This window comes from Raphanus sativus, chromosome 6, assembly GCF_000801105.2.
Source record: "Raphanus sativus cultivar WK10039 chromosome 6, ASM80110v3, whole genome shotgun sequence".
In the NCBI taxonomy this organism is placed as follows: domain Eukaryota; kingdom Viridiplantae; phylum Streptophyta; class Magnoliopsida; order Brassicales; family Brassicaceae; genus Raphanus; species Raphanus sativus.
Genome location: NC_079516.1, coordinates 38,096,948 through 38,119,611, shown reverse-complemented (window position 1 = coordinate 38,119,611; position 22,664 = coordinate 38,096,948). Strand labels below are relative to the sequence as shown.

The 22,664-nt window shown below is 31.8% G+C and overlaps 2 protein-coding genes and 1 long non-coding RNA gene across 3 annotated transcripts; 1 reads left to right on the top strand and 2 right to left on the bottom strand.

Annotated features, from left to right (window-relative positions):
• Positions 1-373: 373 nt before the first annotated feature.
• LOC108811778 (arogenate dehydrogenase 2, chloroplastic) lies at positions 374-1,618 on the bottom strand. The gene is given in 2 exon segments (XM_018583867.2): positions 374-1,502; positions 1,505-1,618. Coding segments are annotated over 2 exon segments (1,038 nt in total). The 5' UTR covers positions 1,524-1,618; the 3' UTR covers positions 374-483.
• Positions 1,619-5,906: 4,288 nt separating this feature from the next.
• LOC108811779 (F-box/kelch-repeat protein At1g15670-like) lies at positions 5,907-7,775 on the bottom strand. The gene is given in 2 exon segments (XM_018583868.2): positions 5,907-7,410; positions 7,412-7,775. Coding segments are annotated over 2 exon segments (1,077 nt in total). The 5' UTR covers positions 7,631-7,775; the 3' UTR covers positions 5,907-6,552.
• A 3,900-nt stretch (positions 7,776-11,675) lies between these two features.
• On the top strand, positions 11,676-12,421 carry LOC108811780 (uncharacterized). The gene is made up of 3 exons (XR_008934952.1): positions 11,676-11,934; positions 12,047-12,132; positions 12,229-12,421. It is a non-coding gene; the product is annotated as an uncharacterized LOC108811780 (long non-coding RNA).
• Positions 12,422-22,664: the final 10,243 nt, after the last annotated feature.

Below are 22,664 nucleotides of genomic sequence, written 5' to 3'. Positions count from 1 at the left end.
CAAATAATTCACAACAGAAGAGCATAGTTTTTCTACTTGATATATGTACAAGGAAGACGATGGCTTTGTCTGAGACCAGAAGAGATCAATCCATATGACAATATTATTTTCCATTCAGGACGGAAGGTGACTAGGTTTTGCATGACTCCAAGGTCAGAGATCTCAGGTTCTTCAATGACTTCAGGTGACGTAGTCCTGAACTTGATACTCTTAGAGTTTGAAACGTTTAATGAGAACCAATCCTCTGCGGTTTTAGTGAGACTTTTGTTGGCTTGTCTGATGAATCAATTAAAGAAACGACCATTTTTTAATCTTACCGGAAATCAGATACGTCACTTCACTCTCCGTGCTGAATATGATATAATGCACTGACTGCTCCATAAGTCTGATAATTTAATGACAACAAACACTCGAGACTTTCCAAAAAAAAAAAAGATATAACTTTCTTTTATTCAGAACCAAAACACAACAAACATGGTAGTTTTAAGATGATGAGTCCTCTTTGATGCGAACAAGAGCCCCACCCTCATTAAGCAACTTGTGCTCAGTTATCTTCCCCTCGTCACCAAACATCTGCTTCCTATAAACCTGATGCAACCTCCCAAACAACTCCTTCTTAATAGACTCAAACGCCATATCCAACCTCTCCAACTGCTCAAGCGCATTCTGATTATACATAAACAAACCGTAGTAAAGCTCAAAGCTATCACTCGACGTGTTCTCCACCAAATCAAGCAACGTCTCGTAACCCTTGGTGTTAATCGGAGAAGACTCGACGCCAAACTTCTCCAAAACCCTCCCCATAGTATGCGTAACGAACTGGGACCCAGCGGCGTGCTTGTCATGCTCCTCGCAGCTCATCTCCACCATCCGACACCCTTCGCTCTCGAACACTTTGAGAAACTTGTCGCACCTGTCGCGGCGGGAATCCTCGTCGCCGATCCTGACCCTGTCGTAGACGAAAGGGAGGCCGGACCAGGAGTGCTTGCCGCTCTCGGGGCCGAACATGGGGTGGGTGCAGAGGACGTCGAACTCTACGGGGAGGTGCTTGAGGAAGAGGGACTTGGGGAACTCCTTGACGGAGAGGACGTCGACGAAGAGGGTGCTGCGGCGGAGGCGCTGGAAGGGGAAGGAGGCGAGGACGGACTCGGTGGAGAGGATGGAGGTGCAGAGGAGGACGACGTCGGGGTGCTGCTCGCAGAGGTCGTGGGGGTTGTGGAAGAAGCGGGCGCCGATTGAGGAGGCGGCGGAGGAGTAGTCGGAGCGGGAGTGGGTGATTAGGTCGTGGCCGTGGCGGATTAGGGTTTTGGAGAGGAACTGGCCGAAGTTTCCGAACCCTAGGACGGCGATTTTGAGGGCGGAGGATTTGCGGTACTCGGATTTGAGCTGGGTTTCGTAGTCGAAGATCTGGGCCGCGTCGATGGCTCGTATGCGGAGGGATCTCGGTTGGAGAGAGGGTGGGTTACGGCGGAGGTTGGGTGGGGAGAAGAGGTTAGGTTTTGGGGGGAGAAATGGAGAAGCATTGTGTGGTTGTGGTGGTGGTGGAGAAAGAGATTAGTGTTGATTTGAGGAAGAAGAAGAGAAGGAGGAGGAGGAGGAAGAAGATGGAATCTGATGAATACAACAACCACAAGGACCTTCAAATTAAATTAAAAAGGACCTTCAAATTAATTAAAAAAGAATTTGTCATCAAAGTTGACTTCTGTATAATAAGAAACCCTCGTAAAACATTATAATTAGAAAAAAAGCCCCAGAAGTTCTCTTTCTTTACCGTATCCCCCTCAAATCAAGAGTTTCATCTTTATCTTGCCAAACGAAATGAGCTCAAGTGATTGCAGATTTGCAGATGATGTGTTCTCGTTGTTTGTCACCGAGGAGGTTGATTACGTTGAGTTTGTGTACACAAAAGTTTTTTTTCTTTGACTCTTTGGTGAAGTCTGATCTTTTGATCACACTTTTTTTTTTGCCGTTGACGATGAAAGGAGAGTGTGTTGACGCTATGGAGAATCGGATGTTTAGGCTAACAAGCAAAGATGGGAAAGCTAGCTGTGGTGGAAAGGACGAAACTTGAAGTTGAGAAACAGGAGATCTCACCGTTGATGCAGTTTGAGCAAGACCCTGTTCAGACCCTTGATGCAATGATGCTTTCAGATTCTAAGTACACTGCAGGAATCATTAGCGATTGAGAGCTCGTGTCCAGGAATATGACAGGTGGCTTACTATCGGGAGAGACAGGCTAAGATGACTGGGGAGTTGCTGGAGATTGTGGCGGCAGCCGAGGGTGTTAGTTAGATAGAAACTAAAGTTGTTTCTAACCACCCTCTAGTGTATGTGTAATAATGTTATGAAAGAAGTCGAAGACGAAAAAAAGGATAAGAACCTCAACAGCTAAAAAACAAGTCTCAAATACTTGGTGGATTTCTAAAATTCTAGACAGCACAAAAAGTGATAGAGAGAGAAACATCATTTTGATTGGTTCTTTAAATGAGCCCTCATCAACAAAAAACAGGATTTGTTTAACCACCTACGCAAAACAAAAATAAGAATGGTAAGAAAAGAGGATCTCTCCCTCATCTTCATCATCGTCATCATCACGATCATCTTCTTCTTTCACTCAGGGATGAGTTTAGAGGTACTTGAAAAGGATACCACCGTGGGTGGCAAAGAAGGGAGCAAAGACGAGAGACTCAACAGCCATGAGCTTGATCAGAATGTTCAACGAAGGTCCTGAGGTATCCTTCAATGGGTCTCCAATGGATTAGATCGCGTCCCTTGGATTGGTTGGTGTATGTATCCATATGATCTAGCGATCCATATCTCTGTCTAAACAATTCCTATGATTCGGTCTCTCACCGACACAAGTTCCGGTGACTTGTTGCCTCACTTGTATCGTAACTAACTAGGCTCATTTATTTTATTTTTTTTACTTTTTATCAAATCAAAATTGACGTTTAGTCTTGAGGATTGATTAGTAACAACTGTAGGTGCTTTGGACAATCATTTTCTTTTTTAAAGCAATTTCAAAGTAATTATGCTTTACATTTAAAAAATAAAGTTAGAACCAAAAAAACGTTAGAAAAAATCATATAAGCTTTCAAAATCAATTTTTCTACCGTTTTTATTAAGTGTTTTAAAAATAAATCTACAACAGAAAAAATTAAAACCAAAACAAAAAACTCATATCTTATATTTTATTTTTTAAAACAAAAAAAAACTAAAACTGCAACACCTACCTATCAGCCCTTAATTGGAAGAATAAGGGGTTGCTTTCTGATGTAACCTCAAATGTTTGTCTCTCTTTTCTTTTGTTTCTTAGTTTATCAAAGAAAGGGAAATGACAGATCATATTTGGAATATTCGATAGATATTCGTTGCCATTTGCATAATTTCCCGCCAAACCATTTATTCGTTTTTTTTCTTTTGAACAAACTACAGTATACTAAACCATTTGCATAGCTTTTATTCATTATTTTAACTCCTGGGCTTGTTATGGTTATTATGGGCCTCTATAGGACTATTTATATACTTTGACCCAAATCGTTGGGCTTTGGTGACCATAAAACTGACATGAGCTTGTAGGGAAAAGTGCCTATTCCAACATGAACAATTTGGATCGTGTCAAATACAACTCGAACTAATGGTTAGTGCCAAATACGATCTGAACTCAATTAAATCTTTAAAAACCTACCCGAACTTTTTAAAACGTGCATAAATCTACATTGAAATATTATTAAAAAGTTGAAATTACATAAACTACTATTTTTTCATCGTATTAAATTTTAAAACTTTGGTGATAATTTTTTCTCATTTATATAAATACATAACATGTTTTTACTTATTATATCTTCAATAAACTTATATATTACTAAAATATAAATAATAAAATATTTATAATTAAATTATCTTAAATATACTTAAAATTTTAAAGTTATTTATAAAAAAAAATGTATAGATTATTTTTATTTTTAAAACTTAAGTGATTTTTTTTCAAAGTTATTATTATATATTTTGATATTTTGTTCAAAATTTTTGAAGTTATTTATATTTTGAACCTTTTACCTTTCAAAATTGAACAAAATATTAAAATATATAATAATAACTTTTGAAAAAAAATCACTTAAGTTTTAAAAATAAAAATAATCTATACAAGAAATTTTTATAAATAACTTCAAAATTTTAAGTATATTTAAGATCATGTAATTATAAATATTTTATTATTTATATTTTAGTAAAATATAAGTTTATTGAAGATATAATAAGTAAAAACATGTTATGTATTTATGTAAATCAGAAAAAATTATCACCAAAGTTTTAAATTTAATACGATGAAAAAATAGTAGTTTATATAATGTCAACTTTTTAATAATATTTCAATGTAGATTTAGGTACGTTTTAAAAAGTTCGAGTAGGTTTTTAAAGTTTTAATTGAGTTCATGTCGTATTTGGCACTAACCATTAGTTTGAGTTGTATTTGGCACGATCCAAATTGTTCAGGTTGGAATAGGCACTTTTCCCTGAGCTAGTCCCATGTTAGGAAGACTAGGTGGTTTACCCGCACTTGCGGGCATAATTCTTTTATTAATATTTATTAATAAATATACTATTAAAATTATACTATTTTATAAGAAAATATTTTCTTGATTTTAACTTTTATTGATTTAAAATATTATTTTGTATAACAACATTAATATTTTTATTTTAAAATATGTTGTTATCTTTAATCAGTTTTATTATATTATTTTATAAACAGTTATCTAATTAACTAAACAGATATATAATTGTTAATATCACGTGATGGTATTAAACTAATTTTTTGAAATTATCAAAACCTACAAAATCTCAAAATAAATAAAAAGCTCAAGAATGTTAAGCCAAAACCAAATCTAAATTTACTTATTATATTAATCAGCTATTTCTTCTTTATACCTCATTAGTAAAATTCATATTTTTTTAAGAAATATGCCATGACGTATTACTTTTACAAAAATCTAAATAATTTTATTTTAACTTTTAGAAAAATATTTTAAATATATTAGTATAATGATGAATCTAATTATTATATTGTATATATGCTACTAATTAAAAAAAATAACAAATAAGAAAGAAAGATGTAAATAAACACAAAATAAATACATGGAATTATCTTTTCTTTTTTCAAATATGTTTTTTATTTCTTTTCTGAGATAATTTTATAATATTAATTTGTAATCAGGTAAATAGTATAAATATAATTGTACATTAAAGATATCAAAATTTTATTTATTTTAATTAAAATTATTTAATAAAACTAATGATTCAGCCTAAAATCATGTGGAATATGAAAAATTATAATACATATATATAACTATCAATATATTCTAATAAAAACGTGACATTAAAGTAGAATTAGCTAAAACCATGGAGAGGATGATAATTCAAGCTAAGAATCAATAAAAACATGATATATAAGCAATATTATTTAAAAATTATGAATAATGTAAAAACTAAGCAAAATCTTTTAATTAAAATTATTTATTAAAACTAATGATTCAGCCTAAAATCATGTGGAATATGAAAAATTATAATACTTATATATAACTATCAATATATTCTAATAAAAACGTGACATTAAAGTAGAATTAGCTAAAACCATGGAGAGGATAATAATTCAAGCTAAGAATCAATAAAAACATGATATATAAGCAATATTATTTAAAAGTATGAATAATGTAAAAACTAAGCAAAATCACTTATTTAAATTAATAATTCAAGCTAAAACTAATAAAACATATAAGTACAATTAGCTAAAATCATGGTGAATATGATAATTTAAACTAAAAACCAATAAAAACATGACATATAAGCAATATTAGCTAAAATCATGGAGAATGTGACAACTAAGCAAAATCATTTCATAAATAATAGTATATGTGTAAGGCTTTTGTTCAACCTTTTGATAAAAAGAGCAAATAAATAAAGATGGACAGTTCAATCCTCTTTTAGATATTCGTATAGATCATTGATTAGTAGAGGTCTTTTCTGTGTGTTTTCAACATGAATGCCCAAGATATTTTTCAAGTTAAAAGGTAGCACAATTCAAAATGTAGACTTAAATTAAAATAAAAGCTACATAGCATTAGGGGAGAACACTTTTGTATGTGAAAAGTGCAACCAGATGAATACATATTTATTGTACCGTGTAGATGAGATTTGAGAAAGCTATTACTTGTCTAGACAATAAAACATCTAGTTCAAATTCAGGCATCTATAACAATCATCTCAACTCTTAAAGGGCTTTACATTACATTTATAAGAACCTTGTTAAATTTTCAAATCTTACATCAATTGGGCCCAGCGTAACACATCACAATACTGTAACTTTGTCCTTTTGAAGCTTTCATCATTTGATCCAATACAGTAGATCCACCGTAACTTTTAGTAGCATCACACAACAAGCTTCAACACATACAAAAATCACTCATTGTAAATCAATCAACAACAAAATTTCAGTCACACCGACGAGATACCAACCGATCAATCTTGAAACATTTCGCATGAACGACGTCCCAATTTTTATATCTCCAAGAAACAACCAGCTTGAACGTGGCCTTCATATTTTTCATGTGTTTCCAGTTTTACCCATCGAGAATTGCTTATGTCCCAATTATACCCTACGCTTGGTTCGCCGTACCGGGCCGAACCGATCACGACCACCTTCCCAGACCTCCTTACCGCCATGTATGATACATTGCAGACGTCATCAGGTAGATTCACAACTTTCTGCCACGTGTCACCACTCATCACCATCATATCACGACGGGAGCAAACGTAAAGCTCACCGTCTTCACCGGCTGCACAGACCGGAGGCCACGTAGACATCCCGTGAGCGAGGAACTCTTTCGATTCTTGACCCCACCGCCGCGTGGTGACGTTGAAAGATTCAGCGGTTTTACTAAACTGCCCTTGTTCCTCCGTGGCGTAACCACCGATGACGTGGAACTTTCCAGCGTGGAAAGTCGCCGTGCATTCGTCTCGTTCACGGCCCATATCTGGCAGTGAAGCCCATCTGTCTTCCGCCACGTCATACACGAGAGCTGACGTCAGCGCGTTCCTGTCTTCGTCGTGACCACCCGCCACGAACACGTTCCGTTCAGAGTCCGAAGCACAGGCGAAGAAGGACCGTGGACCACCTGGCATGTCCATCCCGTTACGCCACGTGGAAGTCAAGAAGCTGAAGATGAAGACCGAATCAGAGGTATGCCATGTGACCGGGTCAAGTCCACCAATCATTACAAGATCCGATCCGACAGAAGCTAATCTACAAAACAGAGGCAACCCGTTGGATTTCCCGGGAACCGAAGGCAGCTCGGTCCATAAACCGGACTCTGGTTCGAGAACAGAGATCCGGTACAGGGGCGTGGGGATGTTTTTTTCCCGATCCGAGTTGTGAAACAGGGTCGACCCGAGCTTGAGACAAGACGACAAGCTCCTGGCTATGTCCTGAAACTTTCCGGTGTTGTAGAAAATCAGGGAGACTGATCTCTCGCTTCCAGACTTTGCAAACGGAGGAGATCAGAGGAAACTGCTTGTAGGAGGTGCGTAGGAGACACTCGCGGGCTAGGGTTTCCGGAAGATGAGGGATAAGCTCCATTGTCACAGAAATATCAAGGTTGAAGAGAGAAGGAAATGATGTGATAAATTGTTTTCAGACGAAAGCATTCGGGTTGGGATATGAATGATGATGTGAGAGAGAAGAGGGTTGGCATTTTATAAAGATAGATAGGTCTTCTGGAAGAATAGAAATAGTAAGATCTATACAAATAGGAATGGGAATCCTCAGGAGATACTACGGATAGCGGATTTTGAGGAAAAACTATGGACAGAAGCACAATTATTATATTGGCAAACTATGGGTACAACAAGGGTTTGTTGTGTCGATGGATCTTGGAAGGAAAAAGATGTTTTTACTGGACATGGGTGGTACTGCCGGAAAATGGATTCAAAGGACAAGATGATGGGGGCAATGAATCTCCGACGTAGCCTATCTCCTTTACATGCAGAATGTGAAGCGCTGATTTGGGCAATGGAGTGCATGAAGACCCTGCAGTTCTCAGATGTAGTTTTTGCGACGGATTGTTCTCAATTGGTGAAGATGGTGTCCTCACCCGAAGAATGGCCAGCATTTACTACGCATATGGAGGAATTTCAACGAAGTAAGACTTTCTTCCCTAATTTCAAGATCCGACATATTCCACGGGCGCAAAACACAATGGCGGACAAGCTTGCTCATGGGGTAAGGAGTTCACCATCAGCTATGTTATATGTCGATTCGATTCCTCCGGTTTGGCTTTCTGAACCGGTGGAAACTTGTTAGAGTAATTTATTGTTGTCAAAAAAAAAAAAAAAAATAGGTCTTCTGGAAGCTAGAAACTGAAAGTGAAAATTAAAATTAACATTCGTTAATAGAACTTATATTTTACTGTCTTAGAAGAATATTACATAGCCAAATATCTTCTATATAATTAAAATTGAAGTACTTTTTGTGCTTTTATTTACAAATTTAGCCACTACATTTATAATAATTTAAATGTTTCATTTTTACATTTTTTTACAGATTATGCTACAATATTTGATCTATATTATTATCAAAACTGAAATATCTTTTGGTATTTCCTTTTATGTACAGATTTTGGCTTCTTTCTATTTATAGATTTAACCACTGCATTTAGAGTAAATTATCTAACCAGATCGCTATTCATATCTTGCATGTTATGGTTGTTGTTTCTTTGTGGTTAAAATATAAACACAAAGTGAAATATATAGTATATATTATATAAAACAATATTTAGATATAGTATTATCATATTTAGTTTAGTTAAATATAAATATTTCGAAATTATTTTATTTAGTTTAGTCAAATATAAATAATTCGAGAGTATAATTTTCAGGAAAACAAAATATCATAAGATTAATAATAATTCATAGAAAACTGATACAAAAGTAAAACTTTTAGTATGTTGTTTCATTTTTAAATTAACAAAAACCAAGAAATTAATATATGAATAGTATAATTACATCGAATTGCATCAAATTATAAAATTTTAAATATAATATTATGTAAAAACAGAAAGAATTATTATCAAATATCCACGTTGTAAAATAATAAATTTTACTCTAAATTAATCTACACAACATAAAAATATACATAAACATTTTATAAAATCAGTGGTTTATGAATTTATTTTGAACAAATTAAATTAAATATCCGCACAGAGAAAATTCGAGTAAGAAGTAATGGTAAATGCCAAGAAAATGTGTATTTTAATATAGAAACGTAGGGTTTAAGTTTTTCCTTTATAGATAGTACCCATCGGATCTGTTATTAAGAACGATGTGCGGTTTTGGTTTACGTGATGGAGACGTTATACCAATCGAGACATATTGGACTTGAATGATGTGATAGCCGGAGGATTTAGATGTGGGCCAGCAGTTTTGTAAGCAGTTTGATTGGCTTCTAAACGAGAGTCTCGTTGCTTGATGACTGTCTATTTTACTAATTTATAAATTAAATTACTTGTGTGTATTGTTAATTAACCGATTAACTAGACACTGATCCGTGCAACCGCGTAGATATTTATATTCAATTTTTATTTTTGTTTGTACTAAATGTTATATTTGTATACACAGTTGTTGTAATATAAGGAGTATTTTGAAACTCGATCTGTATCTGATGTTAGACCGGTAAATCTGGTGACATATATGTATTCTGGTTCTGAGTTTTAGAAAAAAATACTATATAAAAATTTGATAAAACCTGTAAAAATCGTTAAATTTGAAATCTGACTATCTGTTGAACGACTGATTAACCTATTAGATAACTTCTATTTATTTTTATTTAGATTTTTTATGTTATTTAATTTATGATCCGCAAAGCAAGAGAAAAATTAATTTGGAAACAAATAAAGTGATTTAATAATAGGTAATATTACAATTTTTAATGTATTTTAGGTTATATATCTTATTGTTATAATAAAGATTCTATGTTGATTATGTACGCATGAACTAAAATAATATTCTGGTTTGGATTTTGCATTTATTGATTTTGTTTGTTTAGAAAAGCTAATAAATCGTTGTAAAAAAAGCTAATAAATCATTGCTGCAATTTTAGATAAAATCAGATTAAAGAAAATGTATTAATAAATAGAAAAAAAAACAATACTAAAAAGTTTTTTTAATGAAAACATATTAATCTAACCAGAAAAGACAAAGATTTAAATAAATAATTTATTTAATTGTCAGTGACACAGAATTGTAAATAAATGTGAAAACTTAGAAATATTTTTATTGGGAACTTCTCCTTTTTAATAATATAGATGCACTCCTACTCACGTTTAGAGTCTTGAAATTGTCAGTTGGATTCGCGTAGAAAGGAAAAGTTAGTTATCTAGTTGATCATTTTAGTTTTTAGAATCGGATGCTCGACGTGGAACTACCGTTACCGTGTGCTATAATTAATAAAGTGTGTTACAAATATCAAAGAACTTCAAGGAAGGTTTAACATTTAGACCCAAAAAAAAAAAACTTCAAGGAAGGTGTAATGAAAATGTTCTACATACACTACGGGTGTGATTGTAAAGTACTTTTACAGAAAAATATTCCAGTGGAAAAAATATTCAGCTGAGAGATGCTGGAATATATCCAATCAAGCTGAAAATATATAAGTTGAAGTAGGGTAAATGTTTTTGTCTTTTTGTGAATTTGTAGAGTAATTTTTTTCTCCCTATTTTTCATAGAGTAAAAGTTTACTCTAAAGCATATATTTCTCTTCCCATTCGTTTACTCCAAATTTTGTTACTCCCAGTTACTCTACTTTTACCAATCACACAATAATGTAGACAGAATAAAATATAAAATTAGCATTGTGGATATATAAAATGTATTTATATGATGTAGGGATCTAAATTAATGCTATACATAACGACATAATCCACACAGTAATGAAGCAAGTTTCTCTCCTGGTGTTGACACATCAGACTTTTAGAAATCTATAAAAGTGACATGTCAGTAAATGAAAAATTTGAAAAACCAATCAAAACATTTTGATTCTCCACGTTGTTTGTATTGTGCTTTAACTTTCCTTCTCCTTTCACTTGTAGAAGATTTACAATCAGAAGCATCCTTAAAAATCTTATGATTCATGGTTGTTTACGAGAGAACTGCGATCGCCTAGGGAGATGTGTCGGAGTAGTGGGTGCTGGTTAGATGGATTCAGAAAATCGCACAGCTCGCCGCCACGAACGGCCTTGAAGTCTGGTTCATGGACGCCGATCGGGGATGCGCTCTCTCTAGCCACCGCAGCTATCTCCTCCTCCGTCAATCGTTTCGTTTCCAAAGACCTAATCACCAAGGCAAGAATCAATCGATAACCCTTAAAAGAATCTACTTTCCTCCTGGGAATATTTATAATTAGACATGATGCTTTGTTGAGCATCTAAGATAGTTGTCTGAGCATTAGGCTATAGTGTGTTTTCTTTATTCTCTGATAAAGTTAGTTGCTTTATTGATTTAGATCACACATATAGCTTCTTAGACTACTTTATGATCTTGTGGAGACTGCAGTTTTTCTTATGATCTTGTGCATATCTGTATCCATTGATTCTTGAGGTTTTAGAATTGTCGTTACGGGTTGTGCAGATTTGGTGGTGTTGTGCACTCGCTATATACAACACAAGCTGTGTGTGAACTGGCTTTACTCTTTGGTGAAGAAGATGTAGAGTTAGTGGTTGCCTTGGTTTTAAATTGATTAAAACAGCTCTTAAAAGACCCCTTTAACAATGACTAACTCTATTCATTCTTATGACTTAATATCAGTCTCACGAACTTTCTGCAGTGACTATTTAGTCCATTTGGAATATCCCTTCTCATTCCTAGACTTGAAGAAAATGGATCGAACCTGTAAGTTATTACTCCATGAGCTGCATTATTTTCTACCAGCTTATAAGATGAAAGATAAATTGATCTCAGTTTGGTATAAATCAGTATTAAACATGTCAGTTCTCTACTGTAGATCCATCGGGTTTTTGATCATCCCTCTCTCAATCGCGTCCGCAAATTGGTCGTGGATGCTATATATGTTGTTTATTCGACCCATGTGTATGTCTCCAGATCTCTATACGCTCACAATTACGAATTTCTCCATTTCTTTATGGCTTCTCCAAAGTTTCATAAAGATCGTATTTTTGCCTTTAGGTAAAGTGAAACGGGAAAAAGCTAGAATAAAATTAACTATCCAAGACATGAGACCAAGGGAGAGCAATTCTACTTGCAGAAGGAATAATTCAACAATGTTTGTCAAAACACATGTAAATGATGAAAAGCTCTCGCTCTTTCAAATTTGTTCACATTACTTTATAAATAATTAAAAACACATGATTCCAAACTACTGAAGACATGTCTAGATTATCATACTGCCCATTTAAATCACTGAATTCCTCTTATGTTTTCATTTCATGAGCAAGAAAGGTAGAGTAGCAGTCTTCATGTCTTATGAGAAAATTGTGTTGTGCAGTGACTTGTCAATCAAGATAATTTTTTTTGGAGAAAGGTAATCCAAGATTGAAAGAACAATCTCGTCTAAAAAAGAAAAAGAAAAGAATACTTTCTTTGTTGCTTTGACACTTACGGAATTAAGAAAATGGTAGTAACTAAGAGCATATTGCTGTACCAACTTAATTTTTTTTACAACAGAGTACATTCGGGTAAGTCACATTAATTATTTTTAACAAATATAGAAAGAGAAACATATTTGGGAGGATTTAGTTAAAAAAAAAAACTCATATTAAAGTTGGAAGTTTTTTGAGAAAATCATATACACGAGTCAATAGTGATATTTTTAAAGAAGTGTTTAAGAGTTTAATGAAAATTGGACTAAACATGAGAATTAGAAAATATGCAAATTACCAAAACATGTACTTGGTCGTGTTAAGAAACCACAACATGACTGTTGCTGATTTTTTTTTTAAATTGTTTTAAAAGAAAAATGAACTCCATGAGTCTTCTTCTTTACATGGTTACAATAGCCGCCGTGTTCCTTTTGCCTGATACTCATGGAGAAAAATGTTGTGGGCATTACAATTGCACTTCCATAAGATGATTTCAGAATCGTTTTGTATCTGTTATTCAATTCAGCGGTCGCCTATTATGTGAACTTGAAAAATCTATTAGCCAAAAACATACTTGCGCCCTGACTCTTTGTAGGTAATATACAGCTCATTAAATTTTTAGTGGAATTTCTTTTTATGCTAGAAAAGAAGGTATGAGTTGCGGTTGGAACAAAGTCAATCCAAGTAAGTGAATAACTTACCAAGAAACGGTTATATGCATGTGCTAGCGTCTTGGATATTTAGTTGGATTAACTTTCTTAAGCATATGATAATAAAATATTTTAAGTTAAAAATTGGACGTTATCTCCACAATAATAACACAAGTAACTCTCCAGAACATGACACATCAGATTTTTAGAAGCTTGTGAGATTGTCATGTCAATAAATGAAAAAACTATGAAAACCAATCAAATCATTTCGTTTCTACACATCAGTTTTGTCTCGTGTTTTGCCTTTTCTTCTTTGTTTGTATCACCACTTTCACTTGTCCAAGATTTACGATCAGAAATATTGAAAATCAGATGGGCTTCTACTGCTACTGTGCGGTCTCCTTTTCACGCCGTAAGCCCCCTCCTCATGCCTTAACCACCGTATATGTCGCCATCGATCAGATTGATTGAAAGTGGGGAAGGAAAACGCTTGGGGCGCAAGCAAGAGTGGATGGTAATCTGACTTGCTCGGATCTCGACTTTGGTGGTTGGTACCGCTCGGATGGTATCATCGGTGGATTGTGAAGATTCGGGGCGTCGAGTGATGGTGAAGACCGGCAGCTCTGACGTCGCTCCTTTCTCCTCCACGTCTCGGTTCTGCCGCATAACACCCACAAGAGCAAAGATGAGTCTATGGACAGCAGATGCGGTGGATCCAGAGGTGATTAGTTCGCAAGAGGAAGGTGGTGGTGACGATCTGAGACAAACACCACATCTTTTCCTCACACAAGAAAGAGAAGAAGATTTGAAGGAAGAACCAAGAACAATACGAAGGCTGAAGAGGGGAAGAAGAGAAGATAATACGAAGAAGTGGTTAGAAGGATTGGTGATTACCACACAAGGAAGATGACGGTTTGGCTTTAGGTAGAAGGAGATAGATATACTTATATAATTTATACACGTGTTAGGTTAACGTGAATAAGAAAAATTGAGCTTTGGTTTGATAAAAGAAATTAATTAGACAAACCAAACCGGTTTTAGTAAACCAAAGCGATTAGATGATGTTGAATCTGATATGAATGTTGATTTTTAAAGAAAAAACAGAAGACGAGAACCTGTTTTTATAACCGGAAGGAACCTATTAGATTTATATAACTAGGAGTTTTAACCGCATTTGCGGGCTTAACAATTTTACGAAAAATTGTACATGAATATATTATCAAATCAAAATTCACTAAAATAAAGTATTCTTATGCTTTTGAAATATTTAATAATTAGTTAAGAATTAAAATTTATCATACGATTTTTTTCTATTTTAAGAAAATATCTTTCGTTATGCAGAATAAACTTAAAACATTCATATATACATAAAATTATATATGTGGATTTATATTTATTTTTAAAATCTTATGATGTACAATATTTATGGATAACATAATATAGAATCTTTTAGATAATGATGATTATCAAGTTAATGAAATTTTTAAAAATTTCTGAATAATTATATATTAACAAAACTTATCGAATTATCTATTAAAAATAATAAAGACTTTAACGCTTTATGGATTAAAGTGAGAACAAAAAAGTCACTTCACATAATAAATATAAATACTTTTAATTCTTTGCTATATATATATATTGAAATAAAGTCGGTTTGATATTACTAAACAAAATATAATATAAACATATAAATAGATATTTTAGTTATACTTAAATAAATATAATATAAATTTAATTATGACATTGTGGTTATAGTTTTTAGTTATTCTCAAGATAAATATAAAGATAAATTATAAAAAAAATAATTAAAATATTTATTAAGATTAATTATTGAAAATAAAATATAACTAAACATAAAATTACGGGAACCATGACAAATAAGCAAAAAAATTAAAATTATGGAGAGTATGAAAAGTAATCGGTTTGATATTACTAAACCAAAGATAATATAGACACACATATATATATATATATATTTTTTTTTTTTAATTTTACTTAAGTAAATATAATATAAATATGACATTGTGGTTAGAATTTTTTTGTTATTCTCAAGATAATGACAAATTATAAGCAAAATCACTAAAATATATATATTAAGATTAATAATTAAAAATAAATATGACTAAACCTAAAATTACAGGAAACATGACAAATATAATATAAAAATTATATAATTTTTTAATTTTACTTAAATATATATAATTTAAATTTAAATATGACATTATGATTAGAATTTTTAAGTTATTCTCAAAATAAAGATAATGATAAATTATAAGTAAATCATTAAAATATTTACTAAAATTAATAATTAAGAATAAAATATGAATAAACCTAAAATTATAGAAAACATGACAAATAAATAAAAAACCTAAAAATATGGAGAAGTTGACACATAAGCCAAATCACTTTTTAAATAATAGTACAGATTTGATTTTGGATAACAAAAGAAAATTTAATTTGGAAACAGATTATAGTATTATTAGATTTCATCATTGTGGATCGGAAATATGTTTGATGAACTCTTCATTTTTTCCATGTACATCCGAAATATCAAGCTTGGTGGCAAATAACAATGACACCAGTGAATTATTATATTTCATCATTTCAACAAGTGTTGGGATAACAACGACGATACTGAAAAAATACTGGATAGTTTTTGATTCCAAGATTTGTTAACCAAGATCCAATTAGGTTTCACTCAGAAATTTTTGAAAAAACCTATTGCAGTCTCACTGAAAAACTGTTTATTTTTTTGTTCCGTGGGATATCATAGGCTGAGAATGAGTAGATGCCTGATATAAGCAAGAAACTTAGGTTTTATGTTAGATGGTTCCAACAAGTAAGTGGAATCTATGTCTAAAAGAAAGAAAATCTGTGTTATTCTTTAGAATCTGCACAGAAAGATACAGTGCACATCAATGCGTTATCTTCTACAATGGGTAATTACATCACAAAACCTTTGAGGTTGGAGAAGAAAAAAACTAACCTAAGAGACTATAGACTAAACATACTAAAATACATAATTTGATGTTATGGCCGAATATTGAAGAGACAATCCCGCAGCGTAGCGCGGATAATTATCTAGTAAAAGCAAAAAAGACAGAATATGGTACTTAAAATATTCGAAATAGTTTTACGAAGGTCCATGTGATCCCATGTGGTTTAATTATTCAAGAAGACATGCTAACCAAGAGCCACCAAAATGGTGATTATATGCTCACATTGATAATTAATGTTATATAGCATAAGTTAAATAAATAAACATGGATAGTTATTGGAAATAACTGGATTTTGGTTTTACAAGTTATTAATGGTTTGTTTTATTATGGGTGGACGCAAATCGAATATTACCATATAATTTTTTAAATTTTATATTTGCTGCATATTTTATAAATATCCAATTTTTTTATTTGCTTTGATTCAGAAAAATACGGATATCCAGTTTTTCGAATATCTAAAAAAATTATAGATATTTGCGAATATTTATGGATAACTCATCCATTTTGTTCAATACAAATAAATTTAGAAAAAACCATACAAGTTTGTCTTCAAAAATATCTTAGACATAATATATAATAAAGATCAGTGAAACTATATGTTTCATAATTTTTTTAAAAATAATTAAATTTTCTTATAAAACATAAATTTTTAGAAGAATTATATTTTTTTATAAATACTCTATATTCCTTTCTTAATTTAATACTTCTATAAATAATTTTATAAATAAAAATAATAAAGTTATATGTTAAAGTAATAGTTATGTAAAACTATACATTTAAATTTTTATATTTAATTGCACATAAACATATATTTGTATAAAAATCAGAGCGGAACGGAAATCCGAATTTTAATTTTTTTAGTATTTATGATTTGCTTCTTTTTAGCAAATATTAATTTTATTATTGGTTTTGCGTTGAAAACTTATCGATATCTAAATCTTTTAGATATCGAAACGAATAACGAATCAAATCAAAATTAATGGATAAAATATCTTAGCCGCATGTGTGACTATGGATGTCGTCTCACAGTGAAGATTTGAATTTGAAGATATACATGTGTGGATTGTAAAGTATACTATTATCTGAAAAATGAAAATATGGATGGTTCGAGTTTATTAGTAAGACTAATATTTAATTAATTTATTAACTATATAGTTCGAGACTTCGAGTTTGAGCAAGGATTTTAAGTGTAGATACTGTACAATAGCATTTTTGGACAACAATCATCATAAAGCTAGGAGACTAAAAATAATGTACATAACTATAGGGGGTATGGGATCTTACTTGGGATTACCGGAAAATATAGGGGGTCCAAAGGTTCAAGTATTTAGCTTTGTACAAGATCGGCTAACTACTAGAATTAACGGGTGGACTTTTAGATACTTTACTAAAGGAGGAAAGGAAGTTGTTATTAAGTCTGTGGTTACCGCACTACCAAATCATGTAATGTCCTGTTATAGACTACCACAAACAACTATAAAAAAGCTAACGACTACAGTAGCAAAATTTTGGTGGAGTCCTGGAGGAAGTACTAAAGGTATACATTGGAAATCATGGGATAAAGTGTGTCTTCCAAAAGAAGATGGAGGCTTGGGCTTTAAAGATATTATGAATTTTAATACGGCAATGCTTGGTAAGCAACTATGGCGGCTAATAAATAAGCCGAATACTCTTTTTTTCTAGAGTTTTTAAGGGTCGGTATTACAGGAACGCTTCACCCCTGGAACCGATCCGCTCTTACTCCCCATCATATGGTTGGCGGAGTATAATTTCAGCTAGATCTCTGGTTAGCAAAGGACTAATTAAACGGGTGGGAACAGGGTCATCTATTTCAGTATGGAATGATCCCTGGCTCCCAACCACTCGCCCGAGACCAGCAAACAAAAATCAACATAATCTGTTTCCGGAACTTACTGTGGACTCTCTTATTATTCCCGGCTCTAGGATTTGGAACTCACAAGCTATTCAAGATTTAGTGGACCCGCGGGATGTGAAGATCATCGAAAGTATACCACTTAGTAAAAATAATATGGATGATAAGGATGGTTGGCACTTTACTAATAATGGAAGATATACGGTTAGATCAGGCTACGAGGTGGAAAAAGTCTACCCAGATAAAGGATATCCACAGCATTTCTGTGGCCCGACAGTGAACGATTTGAAGGCTTGGTGCTGGAAGGTGAGGTGTCCCCCAAAAATGAAGCATTTCCTATGGCAGATTATATCAGGGTGTATTTCGGTCAGGAAAAACCTTAAAGAACGAGGGATGAAAGGTGATATTGGGTGTGATCGATGTGGGCATGCTGAGGAATCTCTAAATCATGTCTTCTTTGAGTGTTCCCCAGCTCGGCAGGTATGGGCACTATCAAAGATACCAACAAATCCAGATGTCTTCCCCTCAGAAGCACTGTTTACTAATATGGATCATTTATTCTGGCGAATCCTACCAAAAATAGATAATCATCATTTTGCATGGATTCTATGGTACATTTGGAAGGCAAGGAACAACAAGGTGTTTAGTAATCTGGATGTGGATCCAATGGACACGTTAAAACTGGCAGAAACGGAATCTAGTATGTGGGAAGCGGCACAAGTATTAGATGTAAGAAGAACTCTACCACTACAAACTAATCAACCGACCATAATCCCAGGGAGATGGTGTTTTACAGATGGATCGTGGAAGGATAAGGACGTTTTTTCGGGACAAGGCTGGTATAGCACTTTGGAAGGTTTTCAGGGTTTAATAGGGGCGCGAAATGTTCGAGCCTGTATATCACCCCTTCACTCGGAGGTGGAGATCCTAATTTGGGCAATGGAGTGTATGAAGAACTTACGGCAATTTCAGGTTACGTTTGCGACGGATTGTTCTCAGTTGGTGAAGATGGTTTCGGAACCAGAGGAGTGGCCATCGTTCGCAAGTTATCTGGAGGATATTAAAAGATTACAAGGCAGTTTCCATAGCTCACAGCTCATTCATGTACCACGAACGGAGAATTCAAGGGCGGATCGTTTAGCACGCAGTGCCAGACAACAATCGTCTTTCGTCGTTCACATGGATGCAGAACTACCGGTTTGGTGTGCAGAATCTATATGAGTCTGTGTATTTGATGAAAAAAAAAAAAAAAACTATGTACACAAAAAAAAAATTGTTAGTACTATACAAATAGAATACTCCGTTTGATTGGGTCGAATTGTACACGAGTCACACAATTTAATAGACGATGATAACACAAACTCTTAACTATTAAGAATCTAGACGAAATTGTGTTAATGGACAAATAACATAAAAAGATATCGCGACGCGACTTTTAATCATATAAAATAAATTTAGTCACGAAATTGTGTTAATGACAAATAACATAAAAAGAATCTCTTTAGCCACTTTTCTTTGTTGGACACTCAAAGAATATTATCAAAAGTATTTACAAAAGATATCATGACAAGCAAAAAGATGATCTGGTGTTTCTTTTAATCATATAAAATAAATTTAAAACATGATAGTTTTCCATTGGATTGTTGAGGAATGTATTATCCTTTTCTAGAGTTCTTTATAGCTCTGCGGTTTTTGTCCGAACAGATCAAGCCAAACCTAACTGAACTATACCAAAATTTTTGGTTTTTAGCTTGGTTATGATCTTGATTTCGGTTTGGTTTGAAATAACTAAAAATTAGTTCGGTTCGATTTTATTTTTTGGTTACTTTAAAAAATATTAAAACTAAAAATACCTAAATATAATTGAACGGAATTATCCGAAATAACCAAATTTAATCAAAATATCCGTTTTTAAAAAAAAAATATACTGAAATATAATCGGAAAAAATCAGTCAATTCGAAAATAAAATTAAAAACTGAAATTAACCACAAACAAAACCGAACCACACCGAAACTGAATTTTTCCTGTTCACTTCGGTAGAATTTTGGCTGAATTGGTTAAACTGAAACCTAAAATACCCGATCCAAATAAACCGAGTATTTTTTTTAATTATTTACAAATAGATGTAGTACTTGACTCGTATTTGTTTTTACGGTCGACATCACATGAAAACATCCAAAAGCTGTAGATATCTCGCGAGTAACATCAACTTGTGTCTTGCTACTACATTTCTTATATTATCCATTGCGTCAAGGTTATCTAATTTGCTGATTTGTGAGATTTATATTTGATTAGTTAGATAACTAGAAGTACTAATATCGTTGGGTTTATAGAATTGATATTATCATGTAATTTTTGTTACCTCTCAAAATTTCTATTTAGTTGTTATTAATAGTATTTTTCTTAAATAAGAAAAATGAAGTATCTATCTATGTATCTTTCAAAGGTTATTTGGGATGTTTTTATAAACCATTATTACAATTTTTTTTTCAAAATTCAGTAGTATATGTATACTGAATTAATAAGATTATTTTAACAAATAATTATTTTTTAAAAATATTTTTAAGTTTTTTTTTCAAAATATGCATATAGTCAATTATACTAAACAATATAATATAATATTTTTATTTATTATTAATCTTTCATAAGTATGAGATTTTTATTTACAGAATATTTTTACGTACTAAAGATTTTTGCTAGTTTTCAAAATAAAAATTACTAGTTATTTACTTTTAAAGTGGGAATAAAAAATTTTCATTTTTATTCCAATATTAGTTTTAGAAAATACATATCAAATTATATAGAATTTTATAAATATATATACAAATGTAAGGTAAATAACCAAACTAAATGAAAAGAACGAATTTCTTCACATTTTAGCCTAATTAAACATAAAAACAATGATTTCAATTTAGAAGAGTTGTAGCAATTAATATGTTTTAAAATAACTAACCAAATCGGCCTGACTTATTATAACTAAAATTATATGTCGAACTAAGTTAACAATATAATTTAAAATTAATTTAATTTATATATATATATATATATAAATTATAAACCATCTTAAGTGTTATAAGCAGAACATTAATCAATTATTATGATTTATCTAGTTATAAATATTTATGTGTATTACTTTTTAGAAATTAATATTATTTGAATATATTTATAATATATTTACAAGTGAATATGATGAATAAAACTAAATATAATTAAATAATTTTATTTAATATGTTTAGAAGAAAAAATAAACTATGACTCAACTAAAAAATAGAACAACCTAATATAGCGGGAAAATTAAATTGATCTAAATTGTTATAAATGAATTTACATATTTAATTAATATAACAACATAGTTTTATTTATTATAAATATCGATTATAAAATTATTTTATATTTATCAATAAGTAAAAACAATATATTAACTAACTATTAATATTTATACTCATGCATTAACACAGGAGAGTCACCTAATTTTAATATAAATATATATTTTAGAAAATCTATATTTCAGGAAAGTATGGAGTATCCAACAAAAAATAGTAAAAAAAATGTATTTTAAAGTTCAAATTAGGAATTCCGAAGATTAGTCACGAACCACTTACAAGAAAATTCAGTTTGTTGACCCACAATTTGATTTTGGTGTGGTTAATTTATTTTGGATCCACTCATAGCCCTAATTTATAACTCATATCTAAACTATTAAAACTGAAGTACAAATAAATCTTAATCCTAAGTTTTCCTCAATAATTACAATTATATGCCACTGGTCTTAAACACAGTAATTTTACATTTTCCTTAACCCATTCATTTCCTATACCAAACACGTTAAATATCCTGTTCGGTACACAATCTTATTAATTACATTAGACCAGCACCTTATACTATTTGAAACCAATACTCCAGTTTTAATAGTTGACCAACCAGCACATACCTTAAACTATTCCAAACTAATACTCCATTAAACCTATGACCAGTAGTTTTTTCTATTAGCGAACCCATTACAAATCAAACGAAACATTCCATCACGATTTATTAAGTATAGTCTAATCAATATTAAGTTTATAGTTTTATATTTTTGTCAATTAATATTCTATATATATATTGGTTTAGATTATGCATACCAACGTTTTGTATATTGATCTAATCGAGGTATCGTTTAGCTAATTTATGGTTTAACTAATTTATGGTTTAGAAAATAAAAATTAACTCTTAAATTTACAATTTATTTACAACCATATACCACTGAAACAATTAATAAACTTATTTTAAACATTTAATATATTTTCCTTATTTAATTAAAATAAAACTACTACTTCATATAATCTAGCTAACTAATAAATTTAACATATTTTGATATTCAGTGAAAAATTTATAATATTCTCAATATTAATATTACCAATTTCTAAAGTTATTTATATATGTTTTTAAGTGTTATATGTTTCTCATATATTTTCGATATGAACTAAATTAAGAGACACGTAAATGTGAAAAAGAAAAAAT